The sequence below is a fragment of the Anser anser genome (assembly GCF_964211835.1).
Source record: "Anser anser genome assembly, chromosome: 2".
Taxonomy (NCBI): domain Eukaryota; kingdom Metazoa; phylum Chordata; class Aves; order Anseriformes; family Anatidae; genus Anser; species Anser anser.
In genome coordinates, this window is record NC_139721.1 from 137,942,209 (window position 1) to 137,960,897 (window position 18,689).

At 39.1% G+C, this 18,689-nt stretch overlaps 1 protein-coding gene across 2 annotated transcripts in view; it reads left to right on the forward strand.

Moving 5' to 3' along the window:
- CDK6 (cyclin dependent kinase 6) overlaps positions 1–18,689 on the forward strand; it is a 143,203-nt gene that overhangs the window by 25,024 nt on the left and 99,490 nt on the right. For both annotated transcript variants that reach the window (XM_083826929.1, XM_083826930.1), the window contains exon 3: positions 5,152–5,287. In XM_083826929.1, the coding sequence (XP_083683055.1) occupies positions 5,152–5,287 (136 nt within the window). The remainder of the gene's footprint in view (positions 1–5,151; positions 5,288–18,689) is intronic.

The window sequence follows — 18,689 nt, forward strand, 5'->3', positions numbered from 1 at the left end:
TCCCATGTATCAGTGCACATCAGTGCAGTGCAGCTGGCATGGCAAGCGCACTGAGAGGCCTCCTAAAGACCCCATACGCTTATGAAACGGGAACTTACGTCTTGCATTACTAAGTGTTTTTACAAATGTTATCACAGGAAAAAGCAAGAAAAAAAATAAAACCCACACTTAAAATATTAGATACTTTGAGTTTAGAGGCCCATTCATCTGCCTGTGCTCTTTTTGTCATCTAAAATTGCTTCACTAAAACTCCTCAGAGCGAGAAAAACGTACATCTGAAATATCGGCTTGCAAAGGCATGGAGGAGCAGGTGACTGCTGATGAGGCTGAGACAAAGCAGTGTGTCCTGAACAAAGAGAAAGAGCTCTGTCATACGTTTTAGAGTGTGAAGCTCTATTTCCTGTTTTGCTACGTGGGACATGGTTCTTGTAACGCACATGTTCCAGTTCACTTGCCCAGCTATTGTGTTCTTCATCTGAAATACAGCCCCTTTGTTACAATACATTTGGTATATGTGATTTCAAGTGAGGACTGTTTTCTGTTAGCGGAGAGTTTTCTTCTTCAAAAACCAGGCAGAAGGTAGCTAAACTTAAAAGTATGGGGAGAACTGGTCTTTTCAAGGAATACTTAGTTTAAGAAGTTGGGCTGAATGAAGGGCTTTCAGCTGGTCAGGAGCCAGGTCTTACAGACTGAGTGGCTTCCAAAGAACAGAAGCGTCTTAAGGCTGTTGCTGAAATTTGGACTCAAAGGATGCCTGACTGTCGTTCTTCAATGCATTTAGGTATGAGAGGCTGAACATTTTTGTGCCCTTGAAAATTATGGATTTATAGGATTAAACTGAGCCAAAGCCAGTGAAAGCAGAAGCTATTCAGGTTCCCCCCAGATATTTGCCAAAAAACCTCAATCATGACCTGTAATAGTCTTGGTATTCCAATCTTGTGGTGTTTGCATTTACGCTGTCAATCGTACATAAATTTTGTGATGGTTTTCTGTCATGTGGTAAATACCTTGTGGAGTTAGGCGAGACCACCAAACCTTTCTGTCTGAATCTTTGTCCAGACTTCTGAAACCTGGAAATGTCTTAAACTTTTCTCCTTCTCATAAATCAACAGCTCCAGTTCTCTTTCGTTGTCACACATAAACTAGGAAGTAACTCTTCCTGGGAAGAGACTGCTCCTAGGAAAATTATGGTAAATCCATGTTACTGAAACACTGTTGAGGGCTGGGACTGTTTTTTTGTTCAATGCTGTGAGTGACCAGCAAAGTAACAGGATCTTTGTTCATGTTGGATTAGTCCTACTGCAATAAAAATAACAATAAGCTCTTGGATGCTTTGGCAGCAAGTATTCCCTCTGGCTAATTTTCCAGTTGTACTTACTCATCTGTTTGAAAGTAGCCAAGGGAACTGATCTCCTACAGTTTTTCAGGTCTTACAGTCAGATCTCTTTTTTGGTATGTCTTGCAGGTGGCAAGTTTGATGTACCGGTGGTTTTGAACTCTATCATTGCTGCCTTGCTGCCTCAGTTTGCTCAGGAAAAAATGTGTGAAAATGGGTACCTTTATAGCAGCTCTCAGAGAATCTCAAAAGCAAATCTAGTAACATTGAAGGACTTTCTAGAAACTGTTAGCACATTAGTGTGGATCAGAATATATGCAGTGTTTTCAAAGAAACTGGAACACTACCTGTTCTCTGCTGAAAAAACTTGACATTCGGACTGCATATTGTAAAATAAAGATGAACTGAGATTGCATTTGTCAGGTTACGTGTAAGAAACAACAGAGACTTCAAGACGCATCATCAAGTTTTCTAGAAGAGCCTTTTGTAGGAAGGAAGGTACTCTCGTTATAGTAAGATCCTCTAGGCGCAAGGCATATGAAATAAAATAGACACAGATTTATAGCTGGTATGCTTTTTTACTTGAGTACAATTAACTTGAAAAAATGCATTAAAACACAGGTAGTCAGTAAGTGTCTGCTGAACAATGTGCTAGTTCAGATCGATGCATCAGGCAGTGTATGACTTCCAGCCAAACATCTTGTTAAATACTTGCAGGATTTCCCATAGCGGATCTTACTTTAATCAAATAATTCAATCGTTTCTTTTCTAAGTACAATAGAAGGGCTGGGCTTGTGTTTACAAAGTGTTCAGTATGGAAATCCTGTATTAATTGAGGTACATTTACTTCACTTAGGACAGTGTCCACATCGTAACTCTTTAAATAAAAGGCCTTTGGCTGTTGCCTGAGAGGCAGTGACATCCAAAACTGGCCCGTCACGTACAGAGAGTCATGAGGAAATGACCTGAAAGATGGATAGTGTAGACAGCAGGAGTATGCCTAACTAAAGGATGCAACTCTGTGAATGATTTTCTACAGTGGATGTAAAAGAATATAATTTATGAAAGGTAGTTTTATCCCTATGGACGCTATCAGGTGAAGAGGCTGTGTCTTTCTCAATCTATTTTCCAAATTGCACAGGCAATTCCAGATGTTGCCTTTTTGTAATACTGCAGATTCATATAAGCTGTGCTTTAAATTATTATCTTTCTAAGGCAGCAGCTGTGTTTTCTGTGAGTAAACATGATGTGCTTCCACCCAGCCTGGTGCAGGATCTGGAGTTTCTATTATTAACAGTAGAGCATTTAGAGTTTCACATAAAGGGTGTATAAAAGGGAAATATATTATTACTCAGTGATAGTATTATTACTCAGTAATAGCTGACTAAGACTGTACTCCTTAGACTTCCTAATTTTGCTATGCCAGTAAATGCCAGAATCAAAATAAGCCCGACACAGAAGAATTAAACACAGAATCAGCATTTCCTTCTGCAGTGAGTTGGAAGATACATTTTGCTTCTATATTCTATACAGTGAAATCTTTTTTTTTTCCTTTTTTTACTGAATTATAATTCTGCTATAGTTGAAAGGTAATTTTGCCAGTATATTAAATACCTGGCAAAAGAGGTGTTTTAGAACATTTTTAGGTAAATGTAGGTCAACACAAAGGAATCATACAGTTGGAAATATTTTCCAGTGTTTATGTTCAGATGTTCAGACCTGTCTGGCTCCTCTCTATTTGCATGTGTTGGGGTTATAGGCAGTCCGGCTACATTCCACATTGATTTATATAAATATATTACAGATTATTAACCTCCAGCCAAATACCAACAAATTTAACTTTTCAGGAAGACTTGTGACATTTCACAAAACTGATTTACTGTGTACAGGGCATCTACCTTCCATACATGCCACATGGAGAGAATCACAAAGAAGATACTATTTCTGTTTATGAGAAATGTGCTGTTGCAGTCACTAGTTTCCCATAATCATTTAGTAAATATTTGTTCATACGATGATTACAGATTAAGTACAGATAACATTTTTTTTAAAAGACGTAGGGTGATGGTCTCTTCATATCCTGTAACTCTAGTTCCCAAATTATTACTCACTGAAAAGATTCTTTAAGCTAAAAGGAATGTACATGCATCCCTTTTCAAAACATTGTGTCTAATAAACAATTTTTAAGTGTCTGCCTAAAGGTTATTTAGGAAATGCTTTTAAAATGGGTCCAGAACTGTAACATGTTAAATCTGTACCATCTCAAGTGAAGCATAATGCTGTCTTAAATTTTGGTTACAGTCTTCACAGGTAGCTATGCCAGTTCTTATCTTCCCTTGCCTTGTGAAATATTTTGATATTTAAGGTAAGAAGTAAAAACTCATTACAAAACATTTACCTCGTCTGTTTTTCAGATGACCTATTTTAAATGCAGTAACCCCAAAGCTTTGTGTGTGATTTGTTTTGTCTCCAGATCCTGCATAGAAAGTCCTTAGTCCTAGGACAAAGAACAAAAATATTACTTGATAAAATTATCAGAAATCCTGCACTTTCCACAAAGTAAGCAAACATTTATTCTAAGAGAATAAAAGATGCACATAATAAAACAGTATTGCTGCTATGACGTCGACCAAAATAAGAGGCAGTGTTAACAGAGTAGTAACAAATCACTACCTTTGACTTACTATCAATGATAGGTTCTTCAGTTTAACTGTATCTACTTCTTTCTCAATAACTGTATATATATATATTTAAATCTACTGTCACTTAATAAAAGTAACAATTGATTTTCTGCCTCACTTCAGAGGGAGAGGCAGTCTGATCTTTACAGTTTTAAAACTAACTGAATGCACACGTTAGTAAAGTATGTGAGCAGGGGACAGAGGATTTCCTGTTGTGATTTAGTGGAAGTGGGACTTCAAGGAGGGTAATGAAGATGATGGTCACTGGTATGACTATAGGTGAGAAGCACTGAAGGATGGGCAGGCATTTTTGCAAAAGATAAAAAAGAACAGTACGGTAGAAGAAGCGTAGAAGATGAGAGAAATCCTAATTTAAAAAAAAAAGAAAACAATAGAAAATAAGCTAATGAGATAGGAATGTGACATTATGAAGAGCTTTGGAAATGAGCTTGAATTTGATGTTTTGCAACAAGGTAAAATGATAAAGAAATTCCAGTAAAAGGATGATGGAAAATGATGAAGGATTTCTTAGCTGTGGCATTTTGTACTTTGTACATAAAGCTTTTTTTTCCAAGCTGTATCCTGACTCAGAAGGTATTCCTTGCTTCTGGAAACTTGCAGTAGTTGACACAAAAATTGTGTTTCCACCAAAGAAGATTTAATTCTGAACATAGGTAAAAGTGGACATGATAGTTATGTGGGAAGAAAATGAAGGTGCATGCAAGCACCCTGTATCTTTTTTTCTTCTCCTCATAAATGTTATTCATATTGGTTTTTGAAAAGCCGTGTGGTTGGTGCAGCATAGACTGTCGATAAATATCAAGTCATTTTCTGTGTTAAATTCAATTGCTCTGTCAACAAAATATTTTCTTTTCATGTAATTATTTTACTTTCATGAGCTGATGATTCTTACTACTTTATCCTATTTTAGAATCCCCACATGAAAGAGAGAGATGATATTATCAATGTATCAATAGTTATCTGATGAATCAAGAGCTCTTTGCTCTACCTTTGGAAAGTACTTTTTTTTTCATTCTCTATGCTATAAGAAATTTTAAAAGACCTGTGTGAGCTGCAAGGTATGTCTGTACTGGTTCCTTATACTCACCTCCTCTCTTCTTTGTCTTCTCTCAGATTGTTTGATGTGTGCACCGTGTCACGAACAGACAGAGAGACCAAGTTAACATTGGTGTTTGAACACGTGGACCAAGACTTGACTACTTACTTGGATAAAGTTCCAGAGCCTGGAGTGCCTACTGAAACTATAAAGGTATTTCAGAAGAAAGATGCTGGATACTCTTTCAGAAAATATAAGATAGGAAGGACACAGAGATAAATCATAAAGCCCTTACTCAGGCAAACTGCATTTTAATGGTGTAGGACTTATCAAAAGTGTAGGATCATATCAAAAGTGAGTAAAACCCAGCTTGGGACATGAGTTGCAATGCAACAATCTGTATTCACTAACTGAAGCATTCTCTTTGTAGAAATGTTGTACTTGTTTTTTTCTCTTTTAGATTTTAAATCCCCTGACTCTCTCCCATTTTACTGCAGTCCTACCAAATGTAGCATCTCAAATCATTAAGAATGATCTTTGCTCACAGCTATGGGCAGATCATTGCATTACTGTTTAGTCCAAGACTGCTTTAACCTTCCCTAGAAGGTGGCTGATAGAGTGCTGGATATTGTTAGAATTGTTAAGATAAATTCTATGTTTCTACTCCATTCTCTTTGCTTTCTGTTTCCCCAAGACAGTCCTTTCCTTGCATGTCCCTCTGACTAGAAAGGTATCTATACATCTCAAGAGCAGGGGATGTTCACCATGGACTTGTTGGGAGGGTGCTTGAGCTCATTCTCAGCAGAGGACAGAGGAAGTGCTCAAGGAAGGGGGTAGCATGACCAGTTGTAGAAAATGGAAAGTCTCTTAGGAACTGGAAGCATGCTCATGAAGTTTTCCATCATGTCATCTTATACTCTGCATCTGCAAGGGAGAACCTCTTCCCGAGATAGGAAGTGCTTGTATTACTGATACTAAAACATGTATTCCAACTCCTCTTTTCTCCTGGGAATTTCACAGTGAAGTGCTACATCAAGGAACATAGTTTGAAATGTTTGACAATATGTTTAGGCCTGGAAAAAGATGCAGAGGGATTGATGTTCCTACATTTTGACTACCTACCTAACAATTCTTTTGATTTTTCTTTTTCATGATGAGAGCTAATTTATGCTTTCAGAGAAGGATTGCCTTGCATTTGTATAAGTACTTTCTGGAGGTATGTTGTGTCTTCTTAGTCTGGCAAAAGTCCTGAGGGAGGAAAAGATGAGAAAAGAAAACATAAAAACCTGTCTGAAATTTAGTTGTTTTAATATTTTTTGTTAACAGCTTCAAACTTAGGAGTTGTTTGATCTTTCTGTATAAAATGAGACATAACACTGATAAAGATCTTTTCACTTGTATCAAAGTCACAAATGTATAACATCAGCCAGTTCCAGCAACTGTATTTTTTAAGCCACCCTGAGTGGATTAAAAAAAAAAAAAATTGAAAAAAATGTTACAACCTCAATTCAGTCCCAGCAGAAGACTGGAATGTACCTCTTGCATTTGAAGGGCTCTTTTATGTTAACACTTCTAGGGTTCTACAGCCTTCTAGGGCTTTGATGCTACCTAAGGAATCTGTATATCAAAGTACCTAACATGGTAACAGTAACATAAAAGGTAACTGACATCCTATCTTACTAAATGTATCAAAATAGATGGGAGCTGAATGACCGAGCCTCTGAAATTTCTTTGAAATATCTTCCAAGCAATGTTTCACATGAAGCAAATGGAAGAGGTGAGCACTGGATTGAAATGCTTCCAATTTTCTAAAATCCTGTTTTAAATTCACACTAGTAGATTGTAGTATGTATGCACAAATATGCATTTCATGGCAGTTTTATACTTGTGAAAGAAAATGTTGGTTTTACTTTTGAAAAGCAAGTGCTATTCTGCTGTTGTGTCATTTCTTGAATTCTGTTTAGGACAGGAATAAAAAAAGAGATCTAGTTAAATTAAATTGGACCTTGTTACTTTACTATTTACGTACCTCATCCTGAAAACACACAGTTTATGGAGGTACTTTTGCTGATAGTCTCTGAGGACTGATGACATGAGGAAGGTTCTCAGGGCTTATTCCTAATGCATTTCGATACCTTTCTAGTGATAATGTCTTTATGGATGTTTCTGGTGGACACTGAGGCAAAGCATAGTTCTCTTGGCTGCAGGGAAGTATTACCATTTTGCAGTAACTGAGCATTTAACCCAGAGAACATACATCGTTAAATGACTAATCTGACTTTTTATAGTTTGGCTTTTGAGGTTAATATGGATTTGTACTTCATTTATTTTCCAGAATTGCAGACAATTTGTGTAGAGTATTTCCCCTTACCACTAGCACAGTACAAAACAACTGCCAGTATTGTAAGACCATCTGTTAAAGTTCTGTGTGTGTCAGCAGCACAGAGGTACCAAACGAGCTGAGTAAGCTCTGGATAGTTTGAGTTGAAGGATCTAATATACTTCTTTGGCACCATGGTGTAAACTCAACAGTTATTAGTGGAACTTGAAAGACATAAAATTACTACGAGAGAAGTATCAATCCCAGAAGATCCTTTCTCTGTGAATTAACTATTACTATTACGTACCATTTGAGGGTGGGAGACTCAGCTTTTGCTGGTTTGGGGCATTCTGGGGTTTTTAGTTACTAACTGTCAAGGAATATACGGGACAACAGTAACACTTTAAAAATTTCTGTTATGTTTAGAAGATAGTAGTCAGACTGTAGCAGTTCAGGGAAGGTAACCACATAGATCATTTAAACACAACTAACTCTTTTGTCCTAATGCTGCTCAGCAATGTCTTTCCAATGTCTGCATCCCTTCAGCAGGAGTCCTTCAGCAGGAGTCACCCCAGAGGATATCTTAGGAACATATCCATTGGTACCCATAAAATGATGGAAGAGGGGCAGTTCCATTTTGAGGCATTACCTAGTAGCGGGACTGCTTATAGAGGATGCAGGGCAGACCTGCTCAGCTCCCCTCCCTGTCTCCAGAAGCATGAATTCCTATTTCTGTGGCTGTAGCTCCGAGTTATACGTTATTCTAGAAGAAGGTATTTTAATTCTTTTCTAATGAGGTACTTCCATTTTTCTATAATGGAGTGTTCTAGAGAGAGGAACAATGTGATCCCAAATGCTTGTGGACATGGCACTCACCTTTGAAAGAGAACTATGTTCGAGCCTTTAAACTAATTAATATGTCTTTAAATCCTGGATTATAGTCCTGCTTCCCATATTAGACCTAATTAATATTTATTCTGTATGGGATGAATCAGAATCAGCAATGACAACACCTTCCTCCTGTCCTGTCCTGTCCTGTCCTGTCCTGTCCTGTCCTGTCCTGTCCTGTCATCCTCTCCTCTCCTCTCCTCTCCTCTCCTCTCCTCTCCTCTCCTCTCCTCTCCTCTCCTCTCCTCTCCTCTCCTCTCCTCTCCTCTCCTCTCCTCTCCTCTCCTCTCCTCTCCTCTCCTCTCCTCTCCTCTCCTCTCCTCTCCTCTCCTCTCCTCTCTTCTGATCCTCTCCTCTTTCCTTCCTGGGATACTCTTTAACTTTAGGGCAGTTTCTTTGGAAATGGAAGGTATGAGTTCAGTTTCCTTAGGACACATCTGTTAGTCATGCATAGGTCTTTGGTAATGTTAATGCCATTAGCAGTTGAGAGAGATTTGGCTCATTAGGAAGTTTTGCTAGTTGACATAAGGCTTGTGAAAATGGGAATGACACATCTCTGCCACAGAATGGAGATCTTTTTATTTATTTTTTCAAAGGTTAACAGGCCACTAGAGCATTATGATGTGTTAGTCTTTGAGACTGAAGTGTGTTTAAGCTGGATGATCACATTTTGATACAATGCTTGCGACGCTGGTATGTGTTTTGGATCCCAAAGGATTTGGATATAGGTGTGGTTGTTATAACCCTAGTTATATTTTTAGTATGGAAATCACGGGCATGCAAATTAATTGAAGCATGTGCAGTTAAGCTTGGCATAGCTAACCTACTGCAATGTATATAACAATACAGAACTTTAAATTGCTATATCCATGTGATGATTTGGTATATAGAGTTAGGTGTTTTAGGCTTACTGGAGTTTTCTCCAGCCATCTGGCCAAGGAATCTGTACGAATGAGAGAGGATAACAAACTGTTAGCTAGTTTCTTTTTGATTTTAGTAGTGAACAAAGCTAACTTTGCTAGCTAATGTCATTGTAAGTAAACCAGTGGCTTGTAATAGTTTTCTTCATCAGAAAGATGAATAAATTGTAATTCAGAAGAAAATTGAAGAAAATGTAATTCATCAGAATTACACATGCTAACTGGGCTGTGTATGCTTTCAATCTGACAGTCAGCAGATAAGGGAACAGAACAAAGGTCTTTGGTATAGCAAGTGCATACATTATGTATTGTGGGGTGCTAGAAGACCAGGGAATGATCTACCCTCCTCTGTGATCTAAGAATCACCATGGCATTCACCACAGCCTGGAACAGGGCAGCCTGTAACAGGGACAGAACAGGATTTAAGGTGTATCCTTTTCTCTGGTGTTTACTGATTCCTCACTCAGCTGAATGGCTTTTGTGGATATTGTTTTTCTGTTTCTCCTATGCACAGGAAGCCTAGATCTCTATCTGATTCAGATATCCAGATTTTGCTATTTAGATGCTACTTAGACCGTACAGCAGTGAACCCCATTTCCTTTTGTGGATTTATCTGATAGTAGCCTATAAATCAAATTTTAAAATATTAACTCAGTCAGTTTTATGTCTTGGAACAAAAGTTGCTGTTACATCCCTGTGCTCTTCCTCTAACTTACGTTACCTGCTAGCAAACCAGGTGGGCTGGCCACGTCTTTGCAGGGCTCTTAGAATATTAATATGAAGATGTTACTTCTCAGAAAGCAAACCAGTGTTTGGTGTTGTGAGGTGAGTCATCAGCCATCTGCCACGGTTGTACCTCCTCAGTTGATCACGTATGAGATGTGCAGCAGATGTCACACAATCATGCAATTCTGAAAACAGCACAAGGTATTCCAGGAAAACAGATTCGCCAGCGCTGACACTCTTCAGAGTGAGGCTGTGTTTTACATCTAAATTAAAAGTCACTCCTTTACACGTAGCCGCACTAAAAAAGAGCTTACAACAATTAATAACAAAGATACTAAGGGAAGAGCTGTTCATAATTTTTTTTCCCAGCAGTATTTTTGTAGAAAAGAAAAAAAACAAAGCTTAGTGGGGAACTGAGAGCCCACAAATAATGGATCAGATCCCCAACTGATGCAGAGAGGTGTAAATCCATTAGCTTCAGTGAAACAATGGCAGTTTATGGCTGCTAAGGATCTTGTTCTTTGTGCAGTATTTTCCAACAAATTTTGTTCTGAAGCCATATTATGAATTAAAGAAGAATTGTGACCGTAAATAAATGGAAAACAAAATGACTGAGCTGTGTTGTTACCGTTGGTTAAATCTTTTTTTTTTTTTCTCTGTTATCCTACTGTCAGGGGTTGGACTGCTGCATGGAAGGGTAGCAAGAGAGAGAGCAGGTGCCCTGCACAAGTGGCAGCTCTGAAGGAACTACACCTTAAAAAGAGGATGTTCTCCAAATGGTGGTGGTGGTTCCCTCTCTTACAGGCGCTGTCATTTCTTTTCCATACTGCTGCTGCATGTCGAGACGCAGCCACGTCTCTGGTGCAGTTGTGGAGGGGGCAATGTACAGGCTGACCGAGGGGCTTGGTGGAGTCATGACTTGAATGAAGAGACTGCTCAGCGCAGGATGTTTTGAAATTTAATGTTGTGTCTGTCCAGTTACTTCCTTCACCTGGGCCATCTTACTGCCACATATTTTAATGATGGTGGAATTAAATATCCCCAAATCCCTACCACTTCCAAATTCAAATGCAAACACTTACAAACTGATGGTAGGGTATAGTTGTTTTTTTGTAATGCTGTAGCCCAAGACAGCCTAGACCTCCGTTGCTTGCAGACTGAGTGCTCACAAAAATGCGAGGCACTCCAATAATTCTAAATCACCCTGTCCTGAGCAGAGTGATTTAAAATCATTGGAGCACTTCACATTTTTTCGGTTGTTCCAGTTTGGAAAGCAGTCAAGCAACATTGTAGCATAATGCATGAAAGCAACCTGCCTGAAGTAATAATTTTAGTCTCTCGAAACAATGACACAATTACAAATTCTGTCACTGAAAAGACGTCTATCAAGGACTCTCTAAATAGACATCTCAACCTACTTTTCTTTTATGGTCCCAACTCTCAAGGCAGCAGCATGGTCCATTGTGGCTCTAAGGGATGCATCCTCCTTTGAAGTCAGAAGGAAGCCGGGGGGGCTTCATTGTTTTCCATAGATGGAGGGCCAGAAATCATCTTTATTCAGGAAGTCAAAGGGAATTAAGACATTGCAGAGATTCTGAACTGTGGTAAGGGATGGAGAGTCAGTCTTTGGTAGAAGAGCATTTCTAATGTAGTCGTTGCAGAATTGCAGCATTACGGGCCCTGGAAATGAAATGTTGCAATCAGCTCATTTAATTCCTCTTAATTTTGCAGAGCTGCACATTGATGTGATGAAAAAAAAAAGAAAGAAAGAAAAAAAAAAGCTTATGAGTCTACTGTTCTGGATTTCCTTGAGATGCTCTTGGATTATTAGTGACACTGGGTTTTTGCTATTGGAACATCAGTGTGGTAGCGACTGCTATGTGAAATGCTTTGATGACACTGAAAGAAAGAAAGGGAGCACGTGGTAGGAATAATGCTCAAGCAGATGTAAAAGTGGGGCTAGGCTGCCAGGCAGCGTGTCACAGACAGTGCCATTCTGTTCAGCAGCGAGCCAATGGCAGTTCCTAGGAGCGGGGAGGATTTTCAAGATGCTTTCCTTTGTCTCGTTGCGGTGTTGTGTGGTCGCAACTTGTTCTGCAAGTAAATTCTGCCTCGGTGATCAGCAGAAGTGTCACTCATGTTTTCAGAGTCTTCCTCTTCATCAAAGATGAGATGCTACAGTTAAAGTAATTAGGGGAAAGCTGTTGCAGCTCACAGTGTGCTTAAAGCAGCAGCAGAACAATAGACTGAAATGTTCAGATTTACTCATGTTCTAGAGTTTGCTTGCGAGCCATATGTTACTTTTGATAAGTAATTTGAAGGTCATACTGCAGCAGATGTGAGATAGACAGGAGACGTTCAAAGAGCTGTTATTGATTCGTACGGGGTAGATAGGAATCACTTTCTTAATAGCAGTTTCTGCACTAGCAAGAGGTCAGGGCCTTATGTTCTACATATGCACAAAGCTATACCTCACCCCAAAACAAGCAGACAGCACTGGGGAAGAGGAGACAGAATGGCACAAATTGTGATGAGGTAGGTATTTGGGAAACCTGACTTACATTTTATTTACTTGTTGAACCCCAGAATCTAATTGTTGAACTCAGCTGATCTGGGACTAGAAGCATTACTACAGGATACCTCTCCCTTCTTAGAGAACCCAAGTTATTACAGCTCAGATTCTCAGTACTAGATATTCACAAAGTATCTATATTTATTCATGGCAAATATACAGCTGTGGTGTAAAATAAATATTCAGAAGGTTGCCACAGACAATGCTTAGCTAGCAGAAGATAATACAGTAACCAAATAAATTGTTCCAAAACTCTCTTTTCCACCCAAGAGAAATTTAATACTCTTGCACTAACTGCGTGCACTGCTTTTATGCCAGTGAGTAGGCAGGTTATTGTATCAAACAGTAAAAATTAAGCATGTTACTTTAGTGGCACACTGATTTACTCAAGATATGTCGTGTTCATTTGTCTTCCTCCATGACAGATGTATTTAGCTTATGCCAGAAAATAAAGTCCCTGGCAGGGATTTTTTTTTTTTTTTTGACCTATTTTCCTATGTAGAACTTAAAATTAGCCTTAAGAATTTTTTAATTATTCATACACATAGGCATATATATATAGTTGCATAAATGCATATGTGCATATGTAATTATTGTACAAGCCCCCTAACATATATGCAGCAAAAAATGTTGCTATTTCAGCAACTGGGAGAAGAGGAAAGGGAAACTCGGTGATTGTCACTACCATGTAGGAAGTTCATGATCCAAAAATAGCTGTGGGCCAGACAAGTCCAGAATGAGAAACCCAGGTGCTTAGAGAAGAGTCAAAAGTACAATAGAAGAACACAGAAGGGGTGGCCCCACTCCCGTGCTTGGGAAGTAGTTCGGAGTATACCATACTTGTATGTATATACAAAAAGGCATGCTGCACACACACATACACACACGTATACACACGCATGTATACGCACACATGTATACAGATACAGATATCCACGTACACCTGCCGATTCCCAGAGTCCATCCCATAGGCCTCTGTTCCAGCGCACCGTCGGGTACAGCTGAGCTGCATGAGGGCTGTTGCATTAGGTAGGGAATAAAATGGATCCCAGCCGAGACTGCACCTCTCCCTCCTACTCGTGTGGGATCAGAGACCTGTGGAGAGCCCCTGTCCCACTCGCCTCTGCAGGTCCTGGAACAGACACAGTTCCTCCCTCTGCTTTCCATCCTGTGACCCTTGGGGACAAAACTGCAGAGAAGCACCAGCCGCTGCCGTCAGCCAGCAACATTCAGCTGCTGAAGCGACCAAAGCCAAAACTCCTGACACTCAAAGAACTTCTGGTGGTTTCAACTCAATGTTCTCTGCCCATGCTAATCCCATTTTCTAGTCCTTTCCTCCTTCCATCCTTCCCCTCCACCTGCGTTTTTTCACCTCATGTTCACTCTGTATTTACGCTGTATAACACTTGTTTGTTCTTTCCCTCCCTCCACATCTTTTATCTCCATCACTTTCCATTCCATTTCCCTTCTCCCCTCCTAACTGACTCTACTGCCATTAAGAAATAATACCATGGAACTGTCACACTGTTTCTCCACCTGGGGTCTGTCTTGTCCATTTTATTTGTGAGCTTTTAATGGAAGAGACTGTGTGAATACCCTTGACTGTACAGTGCCCACCATAATAGGTTGTCCTTTTTGGCTGGCCTTTACACAATACCATGTTAAACATGAGTCATGATAATCATACCCTACACCAGCATTATTCGACTAAAATTGTGCTTGTCCTCTGTTCTGCTCACCCCCCACCAAAGCCACACTTCACACATTTACACAACTGCTTCCTTTATGTATCAGTGCTCTGTAATCAGCGTGTGGTTCATGTTACAGTTTTCTCAGGTTTCAAAGTGAAATCAAATGAGCTTTCTTCCATTTTGAGAATATCCTTCTTTTTAAGAAGTCCAAACAAAGACACACATTATTAGTAAGTTCGCAAACAGCTGCCAAAAGACAGAAAATTAAGAATGGAAACACGAGTGAAATAACAGAAATACTGTTTGGTGTTTGCTCTTTGTGAGACAGCAAGGGAAAATATTTGGGGATTAAAATGATTAATTTATTTGTAGTTTTAATAAAGCAGATGTGGTTTTGTAATATTTGCCAATGTCAGTGCTCCAGAGCAGGACTATGGGGCAAATCCTTCTGTGGTATAGCTGTTGGCTTCTTAGGGTTACTCCAGGAGTGAGTGTGGTGCAATGCTATTAGCATCAGTTAGCAAGCAGCCTTTCATTTGTTTTCAAGTAAAGCATGAACAGTTTGCAATTAAGAAAGAGCAAATTACAAAGGCTTAAGCTCCTAGATCAAAATCTGTCCTTAATTTTTGGGCTGGAAGCCTTATCCAAAAACTCATAAACACTAGTATTTTAGGTTCTTTTTACTTCTCTGTTATTGTTACAGCCATATAGTACTACCACTTATGTCAGTATACACAAAACATCTAAAATCATGTTGGAATATATACCTGAGCCTTCTGGTTCAACTTCAGACCTTAAAAGAGAAACCCCAAAGGGAGCAGAGGCTCTGCTCCAGCAAAGCACTTAAGCTTCTGCTTAATTTTATGTAAACAGATTGCTCCAGCTTCGAAGAAGTGAGGTTGAAAGGCTGCAAATTGGAGGAGCTAACAGAGCAGGATCAGTTGTTATCCTTTTTTACTGACCTGATGAATTCCAAAGTTAGAGCAAAGAAGAAATGAAACTGTTGTTTCTGTAGTCTCAGATTAGTCATAAACATGTATTTTACTTGTATTTAAATGCTTTGTCAGATCAAGGAAGTTCCCTCAAAATGTACGTGTAAGCCAATAATCTTTGGAACCAGACTCCTGACTATTTACAAAAGTGTGTCATAGTTGGTCATCATAGTAAAATCACTCAGTAATGGAAAAGGGCTCTGCAGGATCATAGGTTTAACACAATGGCTTGCTTGTTTCTTGTTTTATTAATATCATAACTGTTCTGACCACAGAATTTACCCCATTTGCCTTTGCAAATCTTGACCCTTGAGAATACCCATTTAAAAGAAGCTGGTTTTTACCATTCTGACCAATGCCTAAACACCAGTGCACCATATCTTTATTAATGTTGAACAGTATCTTATACCATAAAGGGCCCATTGAAATGAGAGGATTGATTGCAAAGAAAGTTACTGCTCAACATTTTTCACTGTTGCTAAATATGTGACTTTACAAACAGCACCACTCAGTTTTTTAAATATTTGTAAGATGTCTAATTTCTTTGATCTATGCAATAGGAAGCATTGCATTGTAACTTTAAAATGCCAGAAATAATCAAGACATGTTATCCATCTTTTAAAAGCATTTCTTTTGCAAGCCAATAAATTCAGCTGCTGAATTTTTGTCCTTTGTTTTAGGATGTGACAGTTCTGTTGCATAACTACAATTAAGGAATCTCAGAAGGCTCCAAATGTTACAATATTCTGTGAATGCAAATGCAGAGTCAGTTTTCGTTCAGTTTTACAGCAGGGAAGGGGCACTGGAATGGCAGCATGTTGCCTTTTTTTAACATCTAATTTATGATTCATTCTAAAATATTCTTTCATTTGGAATTAACTTCAGATATTCCTGTTCTGACAAGTAGAGTAAATATTTTAGCAAGGACTTTTTAGAGAGAAATTTTGACAGTAACATACTCCTCCCTTAGTGTTACAAAGGAAATGCTTGCTATCCAAACCCCAACTCGGCATTTTAATGGAAATGGTTCCAAAAGAATACGTAGGATGTTACAAATGTAAAATGCATTTAATGAAAGAGTATACAGATGTCTTTCATGTATTTTAAATAAAAATGTCTAATTTGAGACTTGAGAAACTCAACAGTGATCTTTGAGCCATATGCTTGTTATTACAATAGTATGTTGTGTATAACTGTCATTCAGTGAGAAACAACACAGACCAAAAAGGAAAAGACATATAAAAACGTGAAGCTAAGGGAGGAGAGACCATCTTACAAAGCGTTTTTGATTACGTTTTTGCCTTGATCAGAATATATCCCTTTCTTGCTTTTTTGTTTGCTCACATAATTCCTACATATGTTTCTATAGGGTTTATTGAAGACATAGGAAAAGGAGAATAGAGGCCAAGCTGCGTGGGCTATAGTGAACCAAAACTGCAAAGAGATGCATACTTGACAGAGAGTTTAAAATAAAATTAAACCACAGTTTCTTTGCTTGGTTTCTGGAGCAGAAAGTCGCAAAACAAGCAGAAAACTTTTGGTTCTTGATGAAATGGTTAGTTTAGCTTCCTTACCTCAACTGCTCTGAGTATTTCAGACTTTAACCTTCATTTCAATGAAAAGAATTTAAACCTACTTCAAATTAGGCTTATGTCTGTAAAGCTGGGGCCTTGGAAAATGTTTCAGAAGTATCTTTAGCCTTATGTTTGCATTTCGTTCCCTTACAAATGTGGTGGAGGTAACCTTGATTTGCTAGTTAGTAGAGTCACGCTTTATTGTGACAGAAAACTAAGAACAGTCCTTCAGTGAAAATAACAAAGACCTACCCCATGGTGATTGATGAGAATGTTGTACAAGTGAAATGAGCTGGAAAGTCATCATCTTGTCTTTTCCTTTGCCACAGGAAAAGCATAACAGAGAGATTTCTTTTCTTCTGGTCCTGATAAGGAGTCTAACGAAGCATAAGGAGAGGTTACACAGCATGGAAATGTGTTACACCCAGCTGCTCACTAGCTTGCAAAGCTGCAGTAAATAATACAGTTGCTATTTAATAAACAAAAGAAAACAGAAGTCCTTTGATAGTGATCCCTAGCCTCTCTCATTTGTTCTTCTAAAGACACAGTTTGCTTCTTCTTAATTGACTGTCTTTTTGGAATAACATAGAGTTTGATATTGTGTTGTACGATTTGTAATGTTTTCTTTGTTGATAGGGAAAACAAAAGACATCTTTCTAGGGCCTGATTCAGCAAAGTACATGTGTATGTGCTCCAGGTTGTCTGGGTCGTAGCAAGCTTTATTCTCATAGCTTTTCCATGAATGGTTACAATGAAGATACACAGAAAGACGTGTAGTTTTCTTTTCCAAAATAGCTTAGGTAATCAATAGCATACTTTTTTTTTGCTTGTCACAAGTTACTGTCTGGAGATGTATTTGTCACAAGCTGCATTTGTCACGTGCATCCTTTGTGACATTTTGCTTTTAAAAGATACTGCTTCATGGATGCAGTTTGTTCCACTGATAAGCTCTTTTTACAAGTTAACTTGTACCGTAACTTTAGCTCTTTATGAAAAATCTCTTTGCTTAGAGTTTATTCTGTTTAGCATTTGGAGAGGGTGTTGTGCCTGTGAAACATTGGACACAACCTTCTTCCCTCCCAAGAAGACTGCTGACTCATGTTGTACCTTTCTTCCCCTTCCTCAGTCATAGAATGGCCGGGGTTGGAAGGGACCTCAAAGATCACCTAGTTCCAACCCCACTGCTGTGGGCAGGGATGCCACTCTCTAGATCAGGTTGCTCAGGGCCTCAAGCTTCACCCTTACCCCTCAAAACAGAGCCAGTTTCTGTCTGTTGTGCTAACATTACGAAGTAGGCTCATTGCTCTTTGTGTCACCAGAGATGAAGATGCCTCTTTTTTTAAGAACCAGTCAAGTGTTCAAAAGAAAACAAGGCCAGGTTAACACTAATTTACGCTAATGTAAATCAGTGTCAGTCTTCTCAGAACTGGAGGGGCTATGGCCTGTGGCACTTTGGAGAGACTCAGCAGATGTGTGGGACCATAACCCACCACTGCAGCCACTCCTGGGAGCATCAGCCTACCTTTTAGAAACAAAGACACGCTTTGAGCAAACACCCCAGGCGCATCACTGCCGTTTACCATTTGCTGTATCTGCAATCCAGCAATGAGCTGCAGAGGCATGCTAATAACTGGCATCTGCTGAAGTACCTTGCTTGCTAATCACCTGCCCATGGGAGGCAGCAACCCAAAAGATGAAGTAGGACCACAGAGCCTGAAAGTGAGTCCAGGAGAGGAAATGGCTGAGTGAATATGGGGTGCAGTGAAGGCATGAAGAGAAGGGTCAGAACAGGGGATGGGGCAGGAAAGAGCAACAAGTTGCAATAAGGGAGGAAAGAATGAAGTAAAGAAAAAGGTAGGAAGTCATCAAAGAAAGGAGACAGTAATAGACCCTGTAAGTGGAAGGGAATGGGCAGCCATTCCCCTCTTCTGG